The 16,922-nt window shown below is 33.1% G+C and overlaps 4 protein-coding genes across 7 annotated transcripts; 2 read left to right on the top strand and 2 right to left on the bottom strand.

The window, feature by feature from the left end:
• Positions 1 to 543: 543 nt before the first annotated feature.
• Positions 544 to 4,228, top strand: LOC144476937 (uncharacterized). Its single transcript, XM_078194274.1, has 6 exons — positions 544 to 1,261; positions 1,740 to 2,039; positions 2,509 to 2,620; positions 2,703 to 3,470; positions 3,542 to 3,700; positions 3,764 to 4,228. The coding sequence occupies exons 1-6, from the start codon at positions 1,056 to 1,058 to the stop codon at positions 3,953 to 3,955; spliced, it is 1,737 nt and encodes a 578-aa protein (XP_078050400.1). The 5' UTR covers positions 544 to 1,055; the 3' UTR covers positions 3,956 to 4,228.
• On the bottom strand, positions 3,979 to 7,421 carry LOC144476941 (protein SHQ1 homolog). Of its 2 annotated transcripts, XM_078194285.1 has the most exons (9): positions 6,611 to 7,419; positions 6,362 to 6,552; positions 6,100 to 6,290; positions 5,616 to 6,020; positions 5,422 to 5,545; positions 5,185 to 5,348; positions 4,962 to 5,116; positions 4,816 to 4,863; positions 3,980 to 4,489 (listed from the first exon to the last, which is right to left on the bottom strand). In XM_078194285.1, the coding sequence occupies exons 1-9, from the start codon at positions 6,751 to 6,753 to the stop codon at positions 4,357 to 4,359; spliced, it is 1,554 nt and encodes a 517-aa protein (XP_078050411.1). In that variant the 5' UTR covers positions 6,754 to 7,419; the 3' UTR covers positions 3,980 to 4,356. The 2 variants fall into 2 exon arrangements, with proteins under 2 accessions (XP_078050419.1, XP_078050411.1); XM_078194293.1 differs by lacking the exon at positions 4,816 to 4,863 and having other exon boundaries at positions 3,979 to 4,489; positions 6,611 to 7,421.
• Positions 7,422 to 7,529: 108 nt separating this feature from the next.
• On the top strand, positions 7,530 to 14,147 carry Rpi1 (RNA polymerase I subunit RpI1). Of its 3 annotated transcripts, none has more exons than XM_078194208.1 (6): positions 7,530 to 7,705; positions 7,790 to 8,006; positions 8,116 to 12,455; positions 12,533 to 12,688; positions 12,766 to 13,069; positions 13,161 to 14,147. In XM_078194208.1, exons 2-6 carry the CDS (start codon positions 7,823 to 7,825, stop codon positions 13,292 to 13,294), a joined length of 5,118 nt encoding a protein of 1,705 aa, XP_078050334.1. In that variant the 5' UTR covers positions 7,530 to 7,705; positions 7,790 to 7,822; the 3' UTR covers positions 13,295 to 14,147. The 3 variants fall into 3 exon arrangements, with proteins under 3 accessions (XP_078050334.1, XP_078050341.1, XP_078050348.1); XM_078194215.1 differs by having other exon boundaries at positions 7,780 to 8,006; XM_078194222.1 differs by lacking the exons at positions 7,530 to 7,705; positions 7,790 to 8,006 and having other exon boundaries at positions 8,131 to 8,297; positions 8,395 to 12,455.
• Positions 13,939 to 16,434, bottom strand: LOC144476963 (thioredoxin-T). The gene is made up of 4 exons (XM_078194315.1): positions 16,276 to 16,434; positions 14,738 to 14,854; positions 14,545 to 14,658; positions 13,939 to 14,463 (listed from the first exon to the last, which is right to left on the bottom strand). The coding sequence occupies exons 1-4, from the start codon at positions 16,297 to 16,299 to the stop codon at positions 14,401 to 14,403; spliced, it is 318 nt and encodes a 105-aa protein (XP_078050441.1). The 5' UTR covers positions 16,300 to 16,434; the 3' UTR covers positions 13,939 to 14,400.
• Positions 16,435 to 16,922: the final 488 nt, after the last annotated feature.

Raw genomic sequence — 16,922 nt, 5'->3', positions numbered from 1 at the left:
TTTTGTAGCTGACAAATCTCACTGACAATTACCCAATACTCTCCGGTAATCTTGAATGAAATTAGATTACCAATATATCGTTCTCAACATGTTCAAATTACTAATGAAAGAGAACAATATCTGTAGTTTGCAAACGATGTAAATCATTTTTATCCTGCGTGAAGATAAGTAATGATAAGTATCGATTAGGATGATTCTATGGATCAATAAAGCGTCTTTAGATCGATCGAATCGATGCGCGATTTCACGGATCCGGTTTTCCACGCGTTTTATGTTGCAAATCAATAATTCAGATTCTAAAATAAGACACCGTGATGGGACGTTATACGAACAAGGCGTCTCATGAACTACCAACGTGTCAACGACAGTATCCGAGGAAGGGTGTCGTGTTCATGTCACGTGTAGGAGGAATGTTGAACGGTAGTCTGCTACGACAGCAGCAGCAGCAGCAGCAGCAGCAGTAGCAGCAGCAGTACCAGTAACAGTAGCAGCAGAGGAGCAAACCAACATGCGAGGTCAGAAAAACGCTGCAGTCCCCGTGTGACCCGCATACATATCTCATCAATCCGACGTAAATTGATTCTTCTGCTCGGATATCGGCAAACCACGCTTGCACGTCGGCCATCCACGATCTACAGCAGCCGATCGTCTGATTCATTCTTGCTTTCTCAACCGGTTTATCTCGCGAGACAGATAACCGCCGTCGTTAACAATTATCGTGGGTGTACTTCAAATCACAGTGTTTACTTAAACGAATTCAAATTTTGATCTGTTCAAATTGATTTTTTCATCGGACGAGAATCGTTCTTGTAATTTTTGCTAACAAATGAGCTAAATCTACGAAAATTGATCTTCTCGTTGAACCGCAAATTTTGCGGACAGATCAACTGAATTCATGCAAATTAAACGTCTCGTTGAACAAACTTAAAGAGTGACATTCGAACTTGGTTCCGTGGACTTTAAATTCGAATTGCTTACGCGGTTTCTGTTTGTCATTTCGTTTTGTGCATATTATTGTTGAATCGAGGTGGCATAGTCGCAAAAGTGTCAACATTATGTCGGTGTTAGCTTTTCTGCTGGTGATCGCGCTGGTTTTTGGCAGCCCCGCTGAAGAAGAGAACTCTCGAGGGGGTTCGCAACGAGATCTCGGATATGCGGAACAATGTCGCGCCACAAACTTATGGAAGGGACAATTGGGATACGTGAATGTCCTCGCTTTCTTAGATCCTTCCTGGCATTACAGCTTTAGGCAGGCAGTCATGTGAGTCGTCCAAGTAGCCATTAACAACTAACTTCCTTCAATCGTTGCCAATACTTAACTCTGTATCTACCGAAAGCCTAAGATACCTTTTAATGATCAAGCCGTATAATCAAACTCGACAACCTTTTAAATTGTTTGCAATTTATCCAATTGTGCAGGAAACTACATTCGCTTTTGAACAATTTTTTAAAGAAATCTACCAATTACTTTTAAAAGAACCATTAAGAAACTGCCTGTAGAAAAGTCTTGTCTTTGACTCCTCACAGTGTATTCCCGGAGAACTGAAATCTTTAATAAAAACGTTGTTTACACGGAACATTGTATGAAATGTCATTAATTTAACAAGCTACAGCTAAATTAAGATTATGCGTTAGGCAATTTGAAAACGAATTATCAACTGAGCACGTTGCCCCTTTTACATTTTATTATGACAACGAATTGCTTCGAAATAAAATGTTTTAAAGTCATTCTGTGAAAGGTTGGAGTTACTGAAGAAACGATTAGAGCGATCTGGCTTTTTGAACATTTTGTTCTTCGTCGTGGCGCCATCGTCGAACTTGCCGGAGAACAGTGTGGAGAACAATATAGAGATAAGAACATGGAAAGAGATATCAAAGAATATGTTCAGTCAGGAATATCTTTGGGGTACCGAGGAAACGCAGCCCAATGATCAGGCGAAAATCAAGGAAAACGGTATTGTTTTTCTCCGGGATACACCTGAAATAGGTATATGGGATTACTTTCGTGCCTCGAGGGATGAAGTAGTTGTTCTCGATCGGTGAGTGCAGTGTTTTTCAATTTGATGAGAACTATTTGATACAGTCAGTTGCGAATTTTAATACTCAATAATTATTTGAATTCAATGATAAAGTAGATTTAATAATGAAATTATTCAGAAAATTGTTATCGAATATACCGCAACCATTAAAAAAATCTATAAATGGTCCTCCAGTGAGTAAATATATTTTTTATCTGGAGCTGAGGAGATACAAGTATCACGATGCATTGTTTGTATGAAATTAATTGATTGCCTGGTTAACAATAGTGAATAAATTATTTATTGTTCATTAAAATTTACAATTGATATCCACTTCCATGACGCTCAGATATTTCGTTCTTAGACTATTGTTTCATAATTAATTAACAAGGAAACATGTTTTCAGTCACGAGATTAGAAAGTATCATTTGTTTTAACTTTAATAGTATTTTAATATTTATAAACAATATACACGCTTCTGTTGTTGCAGATGTGGTAAATTAACATATCAAGTAATAATACCTTGGAGTATACTATATTTCCCGTATGTTAAAGCGGCTATACTTTCTACGTATAAAGAATATCCTTGCGGCCCGTGTAACGTAAGCATAACGTATCGCAAATCTAAAAATATATTATTCCATGAAAACTATAGAAAATTCACCTATTTTGTATAATTACCAGGAACAACCATCACCAATATCTAACACGATGGAATACGAAAAATATCTGTTCGAGAACGTAAAAGGAACAGAGAAGAGTTCTGATTCGTATACGGAAATAACTGCTGATAATTTAAAGTTAAATTTAACACTATTTCCCGAAAATTCAACTTTGCTTTCAAAAGAAGCAAACGTTGAAGAAAAACATGAAAAAACAAGTACTCTATACTCTACCCACACAAATTTAGATATTAACGAAACTGGAGCTTCTTTAGTCACAACGGATACACCGCTTACGAAAGATCAGACAATTACCGTCCCTGCAGAAAATCTACGACAATATAACAATGCAGAAAGTAATGGTCCCTTCATCAATGATAAAATAGAACCAACCACAGAAGTTTTCTCGCAACAAGGCCATACAAAAATTGTATCTACAGACTCAAACATCAAGACGACCGAAGATTACGAAGGAACGCAAGGTAGCGATTCTCTAAAAGAACAAAGGGTCACGACTAGCAACAATTTATTGTTTACCATTATTAGTACACCCATTGGCACAAGGAAACATCCAGAAGAGCTTGAAAACATAAAGGATTCTGCGAGTGATGAAAGCGCGAAATCGCAAATAAAAGAAAATCAGGATCTGCCCTTGCGTATCATCTTGTACGCGCCACACATTCATCAAGAAAATCAGACGACGAAGGAGTACACACATTTAATTCTGAAATCAGGAAGTCCTGATTACCATAATCATTTCCATAGTATGAGTGGAATTTACGACCAAGAGGTAACATTTTTTTAAATATCGCAAAACTTTCCGAAGAAATTTAATTATCTTTACATATCCAAAATTTCAAGTCGAAGGTGAACCCGAATTCAACAAGTAAATTAGCGAATAGTCCAAATGAGAGTCCAGGGGTGTACGGAGAAATAGCATACTATTGGAGAACAACCGAAGAGGATGAGTTTAATAATCAAGATGAAAATACAGAGCTCTTAGAGCTCGAGGATGATACGGTAATCATTTTTAAGAGGCTCATTACAAAATGTAATTTTGTATTTATACGAATATCCTTTTAGATAGAAGGATCCGAGACAAAAATTGATGACACTATCGATAATGAAGATGATACACTGGTCCAATCTAGTGATGACGATGTAACAGATGCGAGTATGAAAATGAAGGTTGATGAAGACTCGGAAGAGTTTGTACAACGCAGATTAATTGAACATTATAATAAATTAGTGCCGTGGATTCATTATATTCTTTAACAAATAAATCGTATTTATTTAATAAATGTATATTACGCTAGTATTATATATTGTACATGTAAGTAAATATCACACTGTTGTAAAATAGCCAGAAGAATCTAGCTCATACATACACGCGGATATTGTTAAGATAACACTTAGTAAGTTCATAGAAAGCTAGTTGTGAACATGGAACCATATTGTGTACCTTTCAAATAGCATACGTCGCGTATGTATAGTTCTTGAACACGTAAGGTACAATACAGTTAAGTAAAAGATAGTATTTCCAAAATGGTCATTTGCAAAAATCTTCCTCGTATTATAATTTTACTCAGATAAAGACATAGAAATGCATTTACCTTTACCAAGATAAAGACAGTTGCATGAACAAAATTCAAACATTGAACGCGACAACTGCATATTTATTCGGGTTCGCTTTCATCGTCGGAATCTAGAGTACTATGGCTTGTGGTAGATGTACTGGAAGTACTACTGTCCGAATCGCTCTCTGAATCTGTATCACTGCTGTCACTTGAACTTGAACTGCTCGACAATCTGTATAAAACATTAACATCATGTTAATTCATGTACGTAAACTGTACTTCAAAACATTCTTTATTGTGCGTTTGTGGCCATGCTTAGTGTGCAAACATAATGGTAAATTGTTATTGCTGTGTACCATTGGTAATAAATGTATATCTTAGTTGATATTTACACAATTGAACAAGGGATAGTGCGATTCAGTTAGTACATTATACTAGCACATTTTGGAAAGAGTTTACACATGTATAATTATTTTATTTGTCTATTAAGGTGTACACAATTAAGCCATGTTAGAAAAGAGTTATCAATATTCTAAACAGTCCCATTGAAATACTTACAAATACTTTAAAGAATGTTTGTCTTTAATGTAGTATATAGTCTTTGGCCTTTAAAATAAAATCACACAAAATAAAGACATAATAACATCTTTCAAGGAAGCCTTAAATTTGAAAAATGTGGAGACAGTTTGATTTGTTATACTTACTTGTCTGGTCCATTGCCATTAATTACTAAGTCATCCATTTGGTCCACCATTTCATGAACAGAATTTTCTATAATCAGATCTTCCTCTTGAACTGAATAAGCTGCTTGCTCTAGTTCCACTAAATCGAAACCCATATCTTCCTTGCTTGGTTGTATCTTAGAGCAAATTTATAGTTTTTAATATTTCGTTAAGTAAAAATTATGTTATACTAGTTTATACTTACGTCGCGTATTATCGTATCCAGAGATTCTATTGAGGATTCATTAATTTTTTGTAGCCACACTAAATAATCCTTTATGTATAACTGATTCAGTATATACCGTGGCTCGCATGAATTGTTGAACAGACTGTGTATTTCGCAGAAGCGTTTTATAATATATTTTTTACCTGATAAAAAGATATATTAAAAATTAAATAACACGAAGAACTACATAATTAATGTTAAGAATGACTTGCTTACCCAATTTAATAACCTTCTTAACATCTTCCAGAACTTTTAAAGAAAGTTCCCAGTTCCTAAAAAGAGGGTAGCATATCGATCTTCTAAAACATGCTTTTATAACTTCTTCTGCATTAGAAAAGTACTAAAAATGTAACAATTATATGAGATGTAACTAAAAACAACGAGTGTACTCATTGTAAAATATTACATACTTCAAACCAAGATAAAGTAGAACTCAGTTTATTAATGGTCCAACTACTTTCAACTGTATTATCTCCTAAAGTAGTTCTATGATTATAACAACTACCAAATAAAATATCAACTAAACTTAAAAGTAATTTATATGTTTCTTCATTGCTTAACAGATATTCTTTGTTTGGGAGTTCCTTTAGTAAATCTACTTCTATGTCACTTAGCACAATCTGTTCTTTTTCAAGTGTATCCCATTCAGCAGTGTACTTTATATATAGTTCTATATACTCTGGTTGCATTAAATCTGCTAAGTAGTGTTCATTATTAAAGTCTGAAAGTTCACTCTTTTCTCGTAAGCTTTTCCTTTCAGATTCAGGTATGGTATCAGGCGATGGAAGATCTACTATTTCCTTAATCCATGCTGACTGTAATTAAAGGATATAATAAAGATATGTATGTAAATGTTAATTGATTTTTATATAAAATATATTTTAAACCACATACCTCAAAAGCTGCCAAAGCTCCAGAAATTTTATTTGCAAAACCATATTTTGGAGATCTAGTCAAAAGAGGTGTAGTGCTTGTAGAAACATTTTGGTCCATATACCATTCATCGCCATTTCCACTCTCATTAAGTGTGGAATCATTTTCAGTGGCTGAGTCATTAATGTCTTCTGAATTTGCTGATGGATTTCCTAAGATGAAGAAAATGTAGAATTAGCACTAAAATAATAATAATTAAATACATATATGTGTTTATATTTACCAATTACTTCAATGTTGGGAATAATATTGGTCTTCTTCTTTGGTGGTGCTAGTAAAGTAGTTATCATATCTAAATTTTCAAAATGTTCTCCTTTATTTACTTTAGAAAATCTTAAAGAAAAGTCTCCTTTCTCACAATCATATGATCCAAAGGAGGAATCATTCTCCTCTATTTCACCTGGTAATAATAACCTGAAACAAAATGTCTTGTAGAACAAAAACACGTATTTACTTTTCATTAATAGTTTACCTTAAATAATATGGTGCAGAATAAAATCTGAAATCCGTTTTTTCAACGTAAACTTCCGTATCTTTAATATTGGCATATGGTGCATAAATAATTATTGAAACTTCAGTGTCAGTTTGAGATATTTCAAAACGTGGAGTCAACATTTTAATGTCTTGGCGTTTATTCTGTTTAAAATTGTAGTTTTATGTCATGTACAATATTTTATAGTTTGGCAAAGGCACTCTCTGCTCAGGTGAACGATAAATAAGATACCAATATAGACATTATAATGTATATATATATGTATATATATAGATATATATTAATAAATGTTCACCGATTATTTACGTATCACACATACGAACCGATACCTTTAATAAACTGTTATATTAGACCAAGAACATGAAACGTATCTAACATTACTTTAACCTTGCGAAATCACGTTTCGCATTTATAATTTTTTCAAATATGTACATGTTTTTTCAAATATGTACATATTTTCTTTTCCCAATTCAAGAATCTTTTTATCCCCACCATTCTACTGCGCATCTACCTTCGCGCAATTACTTAGAAAAAAGAACGAAAATGACCAAGAGAGGTAGAACAAACCCAGTAAGTTCTATTGTAAGTGTTCACACAAACGAGAAATCTGCATAGTCGATCGTAAATAATGGGCCAATCAGAACACAGTAATTTGCTTCGTTTTCTCAATTCAAACGCTCGGTGCTCCTGGCTATAGTTTTTGAATTGAGAGATTATTTTACACTAATTTCCCATACAATATCGATGTAGCTACATATCGAATTTTGATTCGTCGAGAGTTGACTAGAATTGGTCAAGTCGACGCTGTTGCTATCGATGTCGACTATCGAGTTGTCCCACACGTGCTACCTATTATGCATGCAGTAGTATATATATACACATTGATAAACGCTACTACATATCTGTGCTAACATAACACCATGTGGCAAAGATTTCATAACCTCAATTGTTTAGAATTTCTATCAAATTTATTGTTATAATGTAAAATATTAATTAAATTCTCAAAGAGTTGTACAATTACTTCTAAAAAATTACCTATATATATGGTACAATTTTTTTTTATTATATTGAAAGGTATGAATATCATATTTCATTAACATCAATAAATAATAAAATTTGATTAACTGAAAGATTTCAAAAGTACATAGTTTCTTTTAGGTATTGAAATAAGAATAAAAAGGGTTTACCAAAATGTCTCATAAAACATATCGATCATCGCGGTTATCTCCAAAACATTTGGATCCAAGTTGCTTAATGTTTTCTATGTTTACTGCAAATGATATACGAAATTTAAGTGTTACTAAAATAAGAACACCTTTATCATTCAATATATTAGGACATCCATTGAAAGGTGGACTATATGATCCATCATTAGGTAAATTATTTACATTAAATAATATAGATGATATTTAGAGAAATTCATAATAAAGAATTCAAACAAATATAAAAGTCATTAACCACTATTATTGTCTATTTATTTTTAGGTCCACTTATAGAAAGTTCTGATCCATGTGCAACATGCGGATGTAATGTATATAAATGTCCAGGTCATTTTGGTCACATAGAGTTGCCAGTACCTGTTGTGAATCCTTTATTCCATAAAGGATTATATATGCTGATCAAGTTATCCTGCTTAAAATGCTACATTCTACAGATTCCACCTTATGTAAAGTTACTGTTGCAAGCAAAAATGAAATTACTTCAAGAAGGATATGTCAGTGATATGGAAGGGTTAGAACAGGAAGTAATGTTTCTTGTTGCAGATTCTAACAACCCTTATGAAATTGACGTGCTATTGGTACAAGATATTATTGATACATACATAGAGAGACTTGTTAATCGATCTAGATTTAGTCAATCCATTATGCAGCACAATGAAATGCAATTGAACACAAAGAATATTAATACACAATGGCATGCATATGTTGAAAATGTTCTAAAGCAATATATGACACCAAAAATTTGCATAAATTGTAAAGAAATTATATCAAAAGTTACAAATTTGAAGAATAAAATTATGACTATAAAAATGTCAAATGATACTACCGAACAATCAAATGAAACAATTCATAGACTAGATACAGTAATGATAATGCCAGATCAATCTAAAGAACATCTTAGAAATCTCTGGCAAAATGAAAAAGATTTTCTTAAAGTAATTATTCCCTGTTTTGCAATGGTAGACATTGAATACCCAACTGATATATTTTTCTTTGAAGTAGTACCAGTTTTACCACCTATTGTTCGACCAGTCAATTTTGTTGATGGTCAAATGGTAGAACATCCGCAAACTCAAGTCTACAAAAGTATTATTCAAGACTGTCTGGTTCTTAGAAATATTATTCAAACGATTCAAGATGGAGATACGAATCAATTACCAGAAGAGGGCAAGGTTGTTTTCGAACAAATAAAAGGTAACACGGCAATAGAAAAATTGCACAATGGTTGGCAAAGTTTGCAAATAAATGTGGATCACTTAATGGACCGCGACATGAATAGAACAGCGGATTCTGCTAATTGTCAGGGACTTAAACAAGTTATAGAAAAGAAGGAAGGAGTTATTAGAATGCACATGATGGGTAAACGAGTCAACTATGCTGCTCGTTCGGTTGTTACACCCGACCCTAACTTAAATATAGATGAAATCGGAATTCCCGAAATTTTTGCACTGAAATTAACGTATCCAACTCCTGTTACACCTTGGAATGTTGTATATCTACGGAAATTAGTTTTAAATGGACCTGAAGTTTATCCTGGTGCAGTAATGATTGAAAATGAAGATGGAAGTATACAACGAATCTCTGCTGACAATGTTACTCACAGAGAAGCTATTGCAAAACGGCTGTTAACAACTAGTGATAAAGCGAACAAGTTTTTCAAGGGTATTAAAATTATACATAGACATTTACAAAATGGAGATATTTTATTACTCAATCGTCAACCAACTTTGCACAAACCTAGTATAATGGCTCACAAGGCGCGTATTCTGAAAGGAGAGAAAACATTGCGCCTTCATTACGCTAATTGCAAAGCATATAATGCCGACTTTGATGGTGACGAAATGAATGCACATTTTCCTCAAAATGAACTTGCTAGAAGCGAAGGATACAATATAGCAAATGTGCCTAATCAATATCTTGTACCAAAGGATGGTACCCCACTAAGTGGTCTTATTCAAGATCATATGGTTTCTGGTGTACGTTTAACAGTAAGAGGAACATTCTTCACTAAGCAAGATTACATGCAGTTAGTTTATGCTGCTTTATCAACAATTAAAGAAAATATTATTCTTCTTCCACCCACTATTATAAAACCTGTGCCGCTGTGGTCTGGAAAACAAGTTGTATCCACTGTTATTATCAATATCATTCCGTCGAATCTAGCACGAATTAATTTAGTATCAAATGCCAAGATTAGTGTAAAAGAGTGGCAAATTACCAAAGCACGATCTTGGAAATGTGGTGTTGAATTCTCTGATCCAAAAACGATGTCAGAAGCAGAAGTAATTATACGAAATGGAGAATTACTATGCGGTGTACTGGATAAAACACATTATGGTGCTACTTCATTTGGTCTTATACATTGCGTGTATGAGCTGTATGGTGGAACATGCTGTACAAACTTGTTGAGTGCCTTTGGTAAATTGTTCCAGGCGGCTTTACAAAGAAACGGTTTCACACTTGGCATCGAAGATATTTTACTGGTAATGAAAGCAGATGCCAAGCGTAAAGAAATCATTTCCAGATGTAGAGAAATTGGAAAAGATATTCAAAAATCTGTGCTAGAAGTACCTGAGGATACTCCAATGGATATAGTTACAGCAAAAATGGAGGAGTCTTATTGGAATAATCCAAAATTTCGCACACAGGTTGACAGAAAATATAAAACTGCATTAGACACTTATACTAATGATATAAATAAAGCATGTTTACCAGCTGGTCTTTTGAAGAAGTTCCCAGATAATAATTTGCAATTAATGGTACAGTCTGGTGCCAAAGGTTCAACTGTAAACACTATGCAGATATCATGTTTGTTAGGACAAATTGAATTGGAAGGAAAAAGACCACCTTTAATGATAAGCGGAAAAAGTCTTCCAAGTTTTCCTGCTTATGATCCAACACCAAGAGCAGGTGGTTTCATTGATGGTCGATTCATGACAGGCATAAAACCGCAAGAATTTTTCTTTCACTGTATGGCAGGTCGCGAAGGTCTTATTGATACTGCCGTGAAAACCAGTAGATCAGGATATTTACAACGATGTCTTATTAAACATCTTGAAGGATTGGTTATTAATTATGATTCAACAGTACGGGATTCAGATGGCAGTTTAGTACAAATTTATTATGGAGAGGATGGACTTGATATATTTGGCTCAAGATTTTTAAGAAAAGACCTACTTGACTTTTTGGTTGATAATAGAAATGCTATTATTAACGAGGAAGTGGTTAAAAATTTGAAAGAAGATTCTGATACGAGCAAAATTTTAAAGTTAGTAAAGAAACTTAAGAAATGGGAAAGTAAACATGGAAACCCATTGCAAAAGAGAAGAATTAGTGCTTTTGCAAATTTTTCAACACAAGACTTGAATATTAAAGCATCAAAATATAAGCAACTTGATGAAAATAGTGGAAGAAGTAAAGCTGCACTTTCGTTGATGAGAAAATGGATAAGAACCTCGGATGAAGAAAAAAATGTTATTTATGCACAATGTAACAGATGTCCTGATCCTGTAACATCACTCTATAGACAAGACTTAGATTTTGGTGTGCTTTCTGAACAAATAGAAAATTTAATAGACGAATACATTGCTAATAAATCTATAAATTCTCAGATAAAAAAAAGTGATTTAAGGGATCTCATATCGATGAAAATAATGAAGATCGTTTGTCCACCTGGTGAACCAGTAGGTTTATTAGCGGCACAGTCAATTGGAGAACCATCAACTCAGATGACATTAAACACATTCCACTTTGCTGGTCGTGGTGAAATGAATGTCACTTTAGGTATACCGAGATTACGTGAAATACTTATGATGGCATCTAAAAATATTAAAACACCTAGCATGGAAATACCTTTTAAAAAGAGTTTAAAAAATGTAACAAAGCGAGCTAATAAACTACGAGTAAATTTAAACAAGTGTATTTTGTCAAATATATTAAAGGATATTACAATAAGTAGGAAACTGGAACAGTGGCCAAATAGACGATTGCTATACACTATAGCTGTAAATTACATTCCATACAAGTCCTACAAAGGAGAATTTTGTATGCAACCACATGAGATACTAAAAAAGACAGAGGAAATATTTTTTAAGGAACTGTTTAAAGAAATTAAAAAAGTTGCCAAAGTAACAGGTGCTTTGTTACACATTGAGGAGGAAAAGAAACCTACACGCGATGATGCTTTGTTAGATGAAATGGAGCCAGATGAAAGAACAGAGTCTTCAATGATATCACGAAATCGTTTAGGGGAAATGCATGAATCTTCAGATGAGGATGAAGCGGCGGAAGATGCAGACGCTACCTTGTCTCGATCAATTTCTCGACATAGAGAAAATCAAGAGTATGAAGATCCGGAAGAAGATGAAATGGATGACGAAAAGGAAAATGATGCAACTGTTGAAAATGATAATGAGAAATCAAGACATGCACAAGAACAGCAAAATACAGATGACGATGAAGACGTTGACAATGAAAAATCAAAATGTGCTGCGAGTGAAATATACAATACACAAAGAAGGAAAGATGTTGTAAACATGTATCATCATGCAGTACAGTATGACTATGATGAAGATAAATATTCATGGAGTAAATTAACATTTTGGGTAAATAATGAACATATTTTCGGTTTTCTTGTAGCTGTATGCATATTTATTATTCTATTTATTATTGTATTTTTTAGCTACCTCTCCAAATGATGAAGTTGGATTTACCAACAATCATTAGAAACGTTGCAAACAGGGTCGTATTTTGGGAAGTACCATGTATAAAACGTGCTTTTACATTTCAGAATAATAGTGGTGACACTCTTCTCAAAACAGATGGCATAAATATAATCGTAAATAAAAAGAGTTCTACATTATTCATATATCACCATTTTATAGTTCTTTCTAACTATATTTTTTTATATTACAGGAAATGTTTAAATACGATAAGATATTGGATTTAAATAGATTATATTCTAATGACATTTACGGTATTTCTCAAACTTACGGTATTGAAGCAGCTAATAGAGTTATTATTAAAGAAGTAAAAGATGTATTCAAAGTCTACGGTATCACAGTCGATCCTCGACATTTGTCACTAATTGCAGATTATATGACATTTGATGGTAGATTTCAACCTCTTAGCCGAAAAGGAATGGAAGATTCTGCATCTCCTTTGCAACAAATTAGCTTTGAAAGTTCTCTCAATTTCTTAAAATATGCCACGTTACAAGGTAAAGCAATTAAATATCTATGTACAAATATGTTCTACAAATAACGAAGTAATAATATAAATAATTCGATATATGTGATTTATATTTTCAGGAAGACGTGATAACTTGGTGTCTCCTTCTAGTCGTTTAATGTTAGGCCAACCTTGTAATTCTGGAACTGGAGCCTGTTCACTGTTATTAAAGTTACAAAAACAACAAGATATTACTTTGTCTGCAAGCGTATAATTTTGAGAAAAGGCGTAAAGAAAATAATCTTATTGTACATAAACTTTTATAAGCTGAACGGATATTTTATTTTACAATAAAATACACATATTTTAGATGTGGTTTAATAAATCCAAAATAATAGGCGATGTACGAATACCAACGAGATTTAGCAATAAACTTAATATTTAATACATTTTTAAATAAAAATTGTAATATCTCCCTGACATCCTACCGTACCGATTGGAACTGATATTATTCACTTTACCAACTTTTTATATACTAGTTCTCAGTTTTATCGATTGTGAAAATATTGACTTCGTAATTCGCGATATAAATTAATTTATTTGAATGCATTTATTTCTTATAAATACCTTTTTTATATAAACTGTTCAATACAGTTACTTAAGTTTTCCACAGCGATCTTACTTTATTACTTTCATAATTGTTTATTATCAAAAGATTTTGACTTTTAAAACAGTTCATTAAAAATAAATTTCATATTAACTGAAACTATTCGTTTACTTGAAAGCATTAAGCCTATGATTGTATGAAATTGTTTGTGCGGTTTTTAAATCTGTGATCGAAATGATAAACTTAACTAGTTGTATAAACGAATGTAATAATAAATGTAAGGTAGATCAGGTTTAATTAATATAACAATAAACGATAATGATTATTTTAATAAAATGTGAACATTTCGGTGTAATATCTCCAAATATTTTGACAATTTTATCGCACTTCCTGTTTCCTTACAATAGAAGTGTTTTTTACTTTTAGCTTTTACAAATTAAACAGATGCTTCAATAATGATTGGATGGAATTTGCAATCATGTCTTATTCAAATTCATCAAGTTTTACAAATTTAAATATATCCTAAAAGCTTTACAAACTCAATCAAATTCTGCAATGATTTAAAACATAAATACAGTCAAAGTGAATAGACTCCGTCAAATAGGGTACAAGTGGAGATGAGGCTTCACAAAATGCTGCTGCTGGAGTACAAAGCTAATGTAAGAATATCTTCAATGGCCTAACTGCTAGCACAAATTTTGAAAATTCTATTTATTAGTGCAAATTAATATTCGACTTTGCTTAACAATATTATCATTGATCAAATTATTTATTCACTTGTGCTTCTGAAGTACGAGTTTGAGTTTCTCGTAATTTGCACCAGAGAAGGTTTCCAGCTAAAAAAAATTAAAAACATTTTTACTTTATCTTTGTCATTAATTCATCATAGATACATTTAAAACCAAAGCAATACATACCACTTTACCACCCTTGATAAATATAAAGGTAGGCATACTGTTAATGTCATATTCTGCAGCAAGCTCTGGGAATTCATCTACATCTACTTTTAAAAATATAACATCTTTCATTTCCTACGAAAAAAAGAAAAATTTGATAAAAGAGTTTTTCACAACATTCATTATTTTCATTGTTAATCAAAATAAATCTAACCTCAGACAGTTCCTGAAGTTTAGGTGCAATTACTTTACAGGGACCACACCAAGTAGCAAAGAAATCGACTACAACTAAACTACTTCCAGCCTTCTCAAGAGTACTCTTGAACTCGTCCTGTGAATGAATTAAAAAGTATCAAGTATACATTTTATTTTATATATGTAAATGCATACTGTGCTCATGCTTATTCACTGAATTATACTACATAGAATACACATTATTGATAATCAAGAATACGTTTGTGATAATTCAGCGAGATAAGATATACAATGAATGTTGGTCATGTACTGAGAGATTGAGATTAATATACAAACCATAACTTAGCAAATACAACAATAAAAAAATGAGTTTAGTTTTGTATTGAATAATTACAAATTCAGATTAATAATTATTAATAACTAAGGCTATGCCTTAGATTAATAATTATGACTTCTAAATTATAAAATTAAAAATTTCGTCCATTAATAATATTAATGTAATATCTGACTCTTGATAAAAGTTATGTTAGACCGTGGCAAATTATACAGAGGAATTTGAATTGTTGATGGTTGACATAATACTATACAACGTCGCATTCAAAAGCGATCGTCATACATACGTAAGTGCTCAGGAACGCATACACCGACACATCGCGGCGCTGCGAGACTGCCACAATTTACTACTCAATTTATAATTACACGTTAGTGTTTCAATACGACAAGAAAGTTTGATAATTAATAATATGTCAACTATCACAGTAATTTCAATGATTTTTTAATTCACTGTAGAAATTAATATTTTGAATAACTTTTTTCCTTGTGTACAATTCAACTCGGTCTTAAATTCCAATATATTTACAAAAAAATTGTTCCATATCACACAGCGAATTTTACCCACGGTATAATATATTGATAGTAGCGTGCGCAGTATTATTGGTAATCGGCCGCCTTGCGGCAGTCGAATAAAGGATTTGATCCAAAGTTAATTCTAATTTTTTGTTCACAGTTCATCTATATTAATTAGATTTGCATTAGCACTTTCAGTCTGGTTACTGTACAGTTTAAATATTGAGCAGTTTTTACGTGCTTGATGCATGTAAAAAGTGATATTCTCTGGCGTCTCGCGTCCCGGTTTCTAGCAACACTACGCAAGACGAAAACACACAGCAGCATGGTAAATGAACCTATCCGAAATTAAACGACATCCAGTACACGTCGAAGTGAAACCACTGAAACTATTTCCATGAGCATCTCTGAAACTACGGCCGAGCGGTGATTATATGTATAGAGAAGATAATTGTTCGAAATGTTAATTTTTACAGCATAAGACGAACCAGACAACGATCAATTCACTCAAGGTCAACCGGTTTCACAAAATGTGTGATATAATCGAACGAACCACGTTGCGAGCCGATACTTGTGTTCCGTTTATTTCATGTGCCACGTTCATTAAAGCAGATGTTTTCAACATGTAGGAAACAAGTACAATTAATCCTTGGTGTAATGTTTTTATTGTCATGAAGAATGACATGGTGGAAGGATAATAATATTACTTACGTTAGTCTTAATCTCGACAACCATTTTTATTCGTTGTAGGAAATAGGTTTGTGTCGGTACTAGCACAAAGTAGCGTCGAATCGAACGTTCGGACGACTCGTGAACGTCTGCGTGTTGTGGCCACTGTGTGTGAATCTCATATAATAGTTCTGTTTCTCCCTCTACCGACCATTCCGCACGTCACGTCTTCCCTTTTCCTCGTGAATCGTTCCTTCTTTCTCCAACGTGTTTAAATTCTTAGAACAGTACATACCGTGATTGTACGCATGACATGATGGAGCCGAAGCCGAGGCGGCTTGCGCACCGGTTGCGTTTTACTCATAATAGCACTTCGGGAATTCTACGATGATCCATGAGCACCTACGAATTCTTGGATCATACTGTAATTCCTAATAATTTATTTTGCTAAGTAGGTAGGACCAACATGTTTCCAATTTCCTAATAGAAACCATATTGTGCCGATATGTATTGCTGCCTTGGAATCGTACTATGCATTTTGAATTCAATATTCTTTTTATCTGCTTTAAACCGTACGTCGAAGTATTAATAACGTTATGAATTTTATTGTCCGTTGATTTATTGGTATATACATTAACACACCTAAAATATGTTAAGAATAATCGTTTGTCACGATGCAGGTTATGAAT

Source organism: Augochlora pura, chromosome 2 (genome assembly GCF_028453695.1).
Source record: "Augochlora pura isolate Apur16 chromosome 2, APUR_v2.2.1, whole genome shotgun sequence".
Lineage (NCBI taxonomy): Eukaryota > Metazoa > Arthropoda > Insecta > Hymenoptera > Halictidae > Augochlora > Augochlora pura.
The sequence above is the reverse complement of the archived record's forward strand: the minus strand, read 5'-3'. Positions and strand labels throughout refer to the sequence as shown.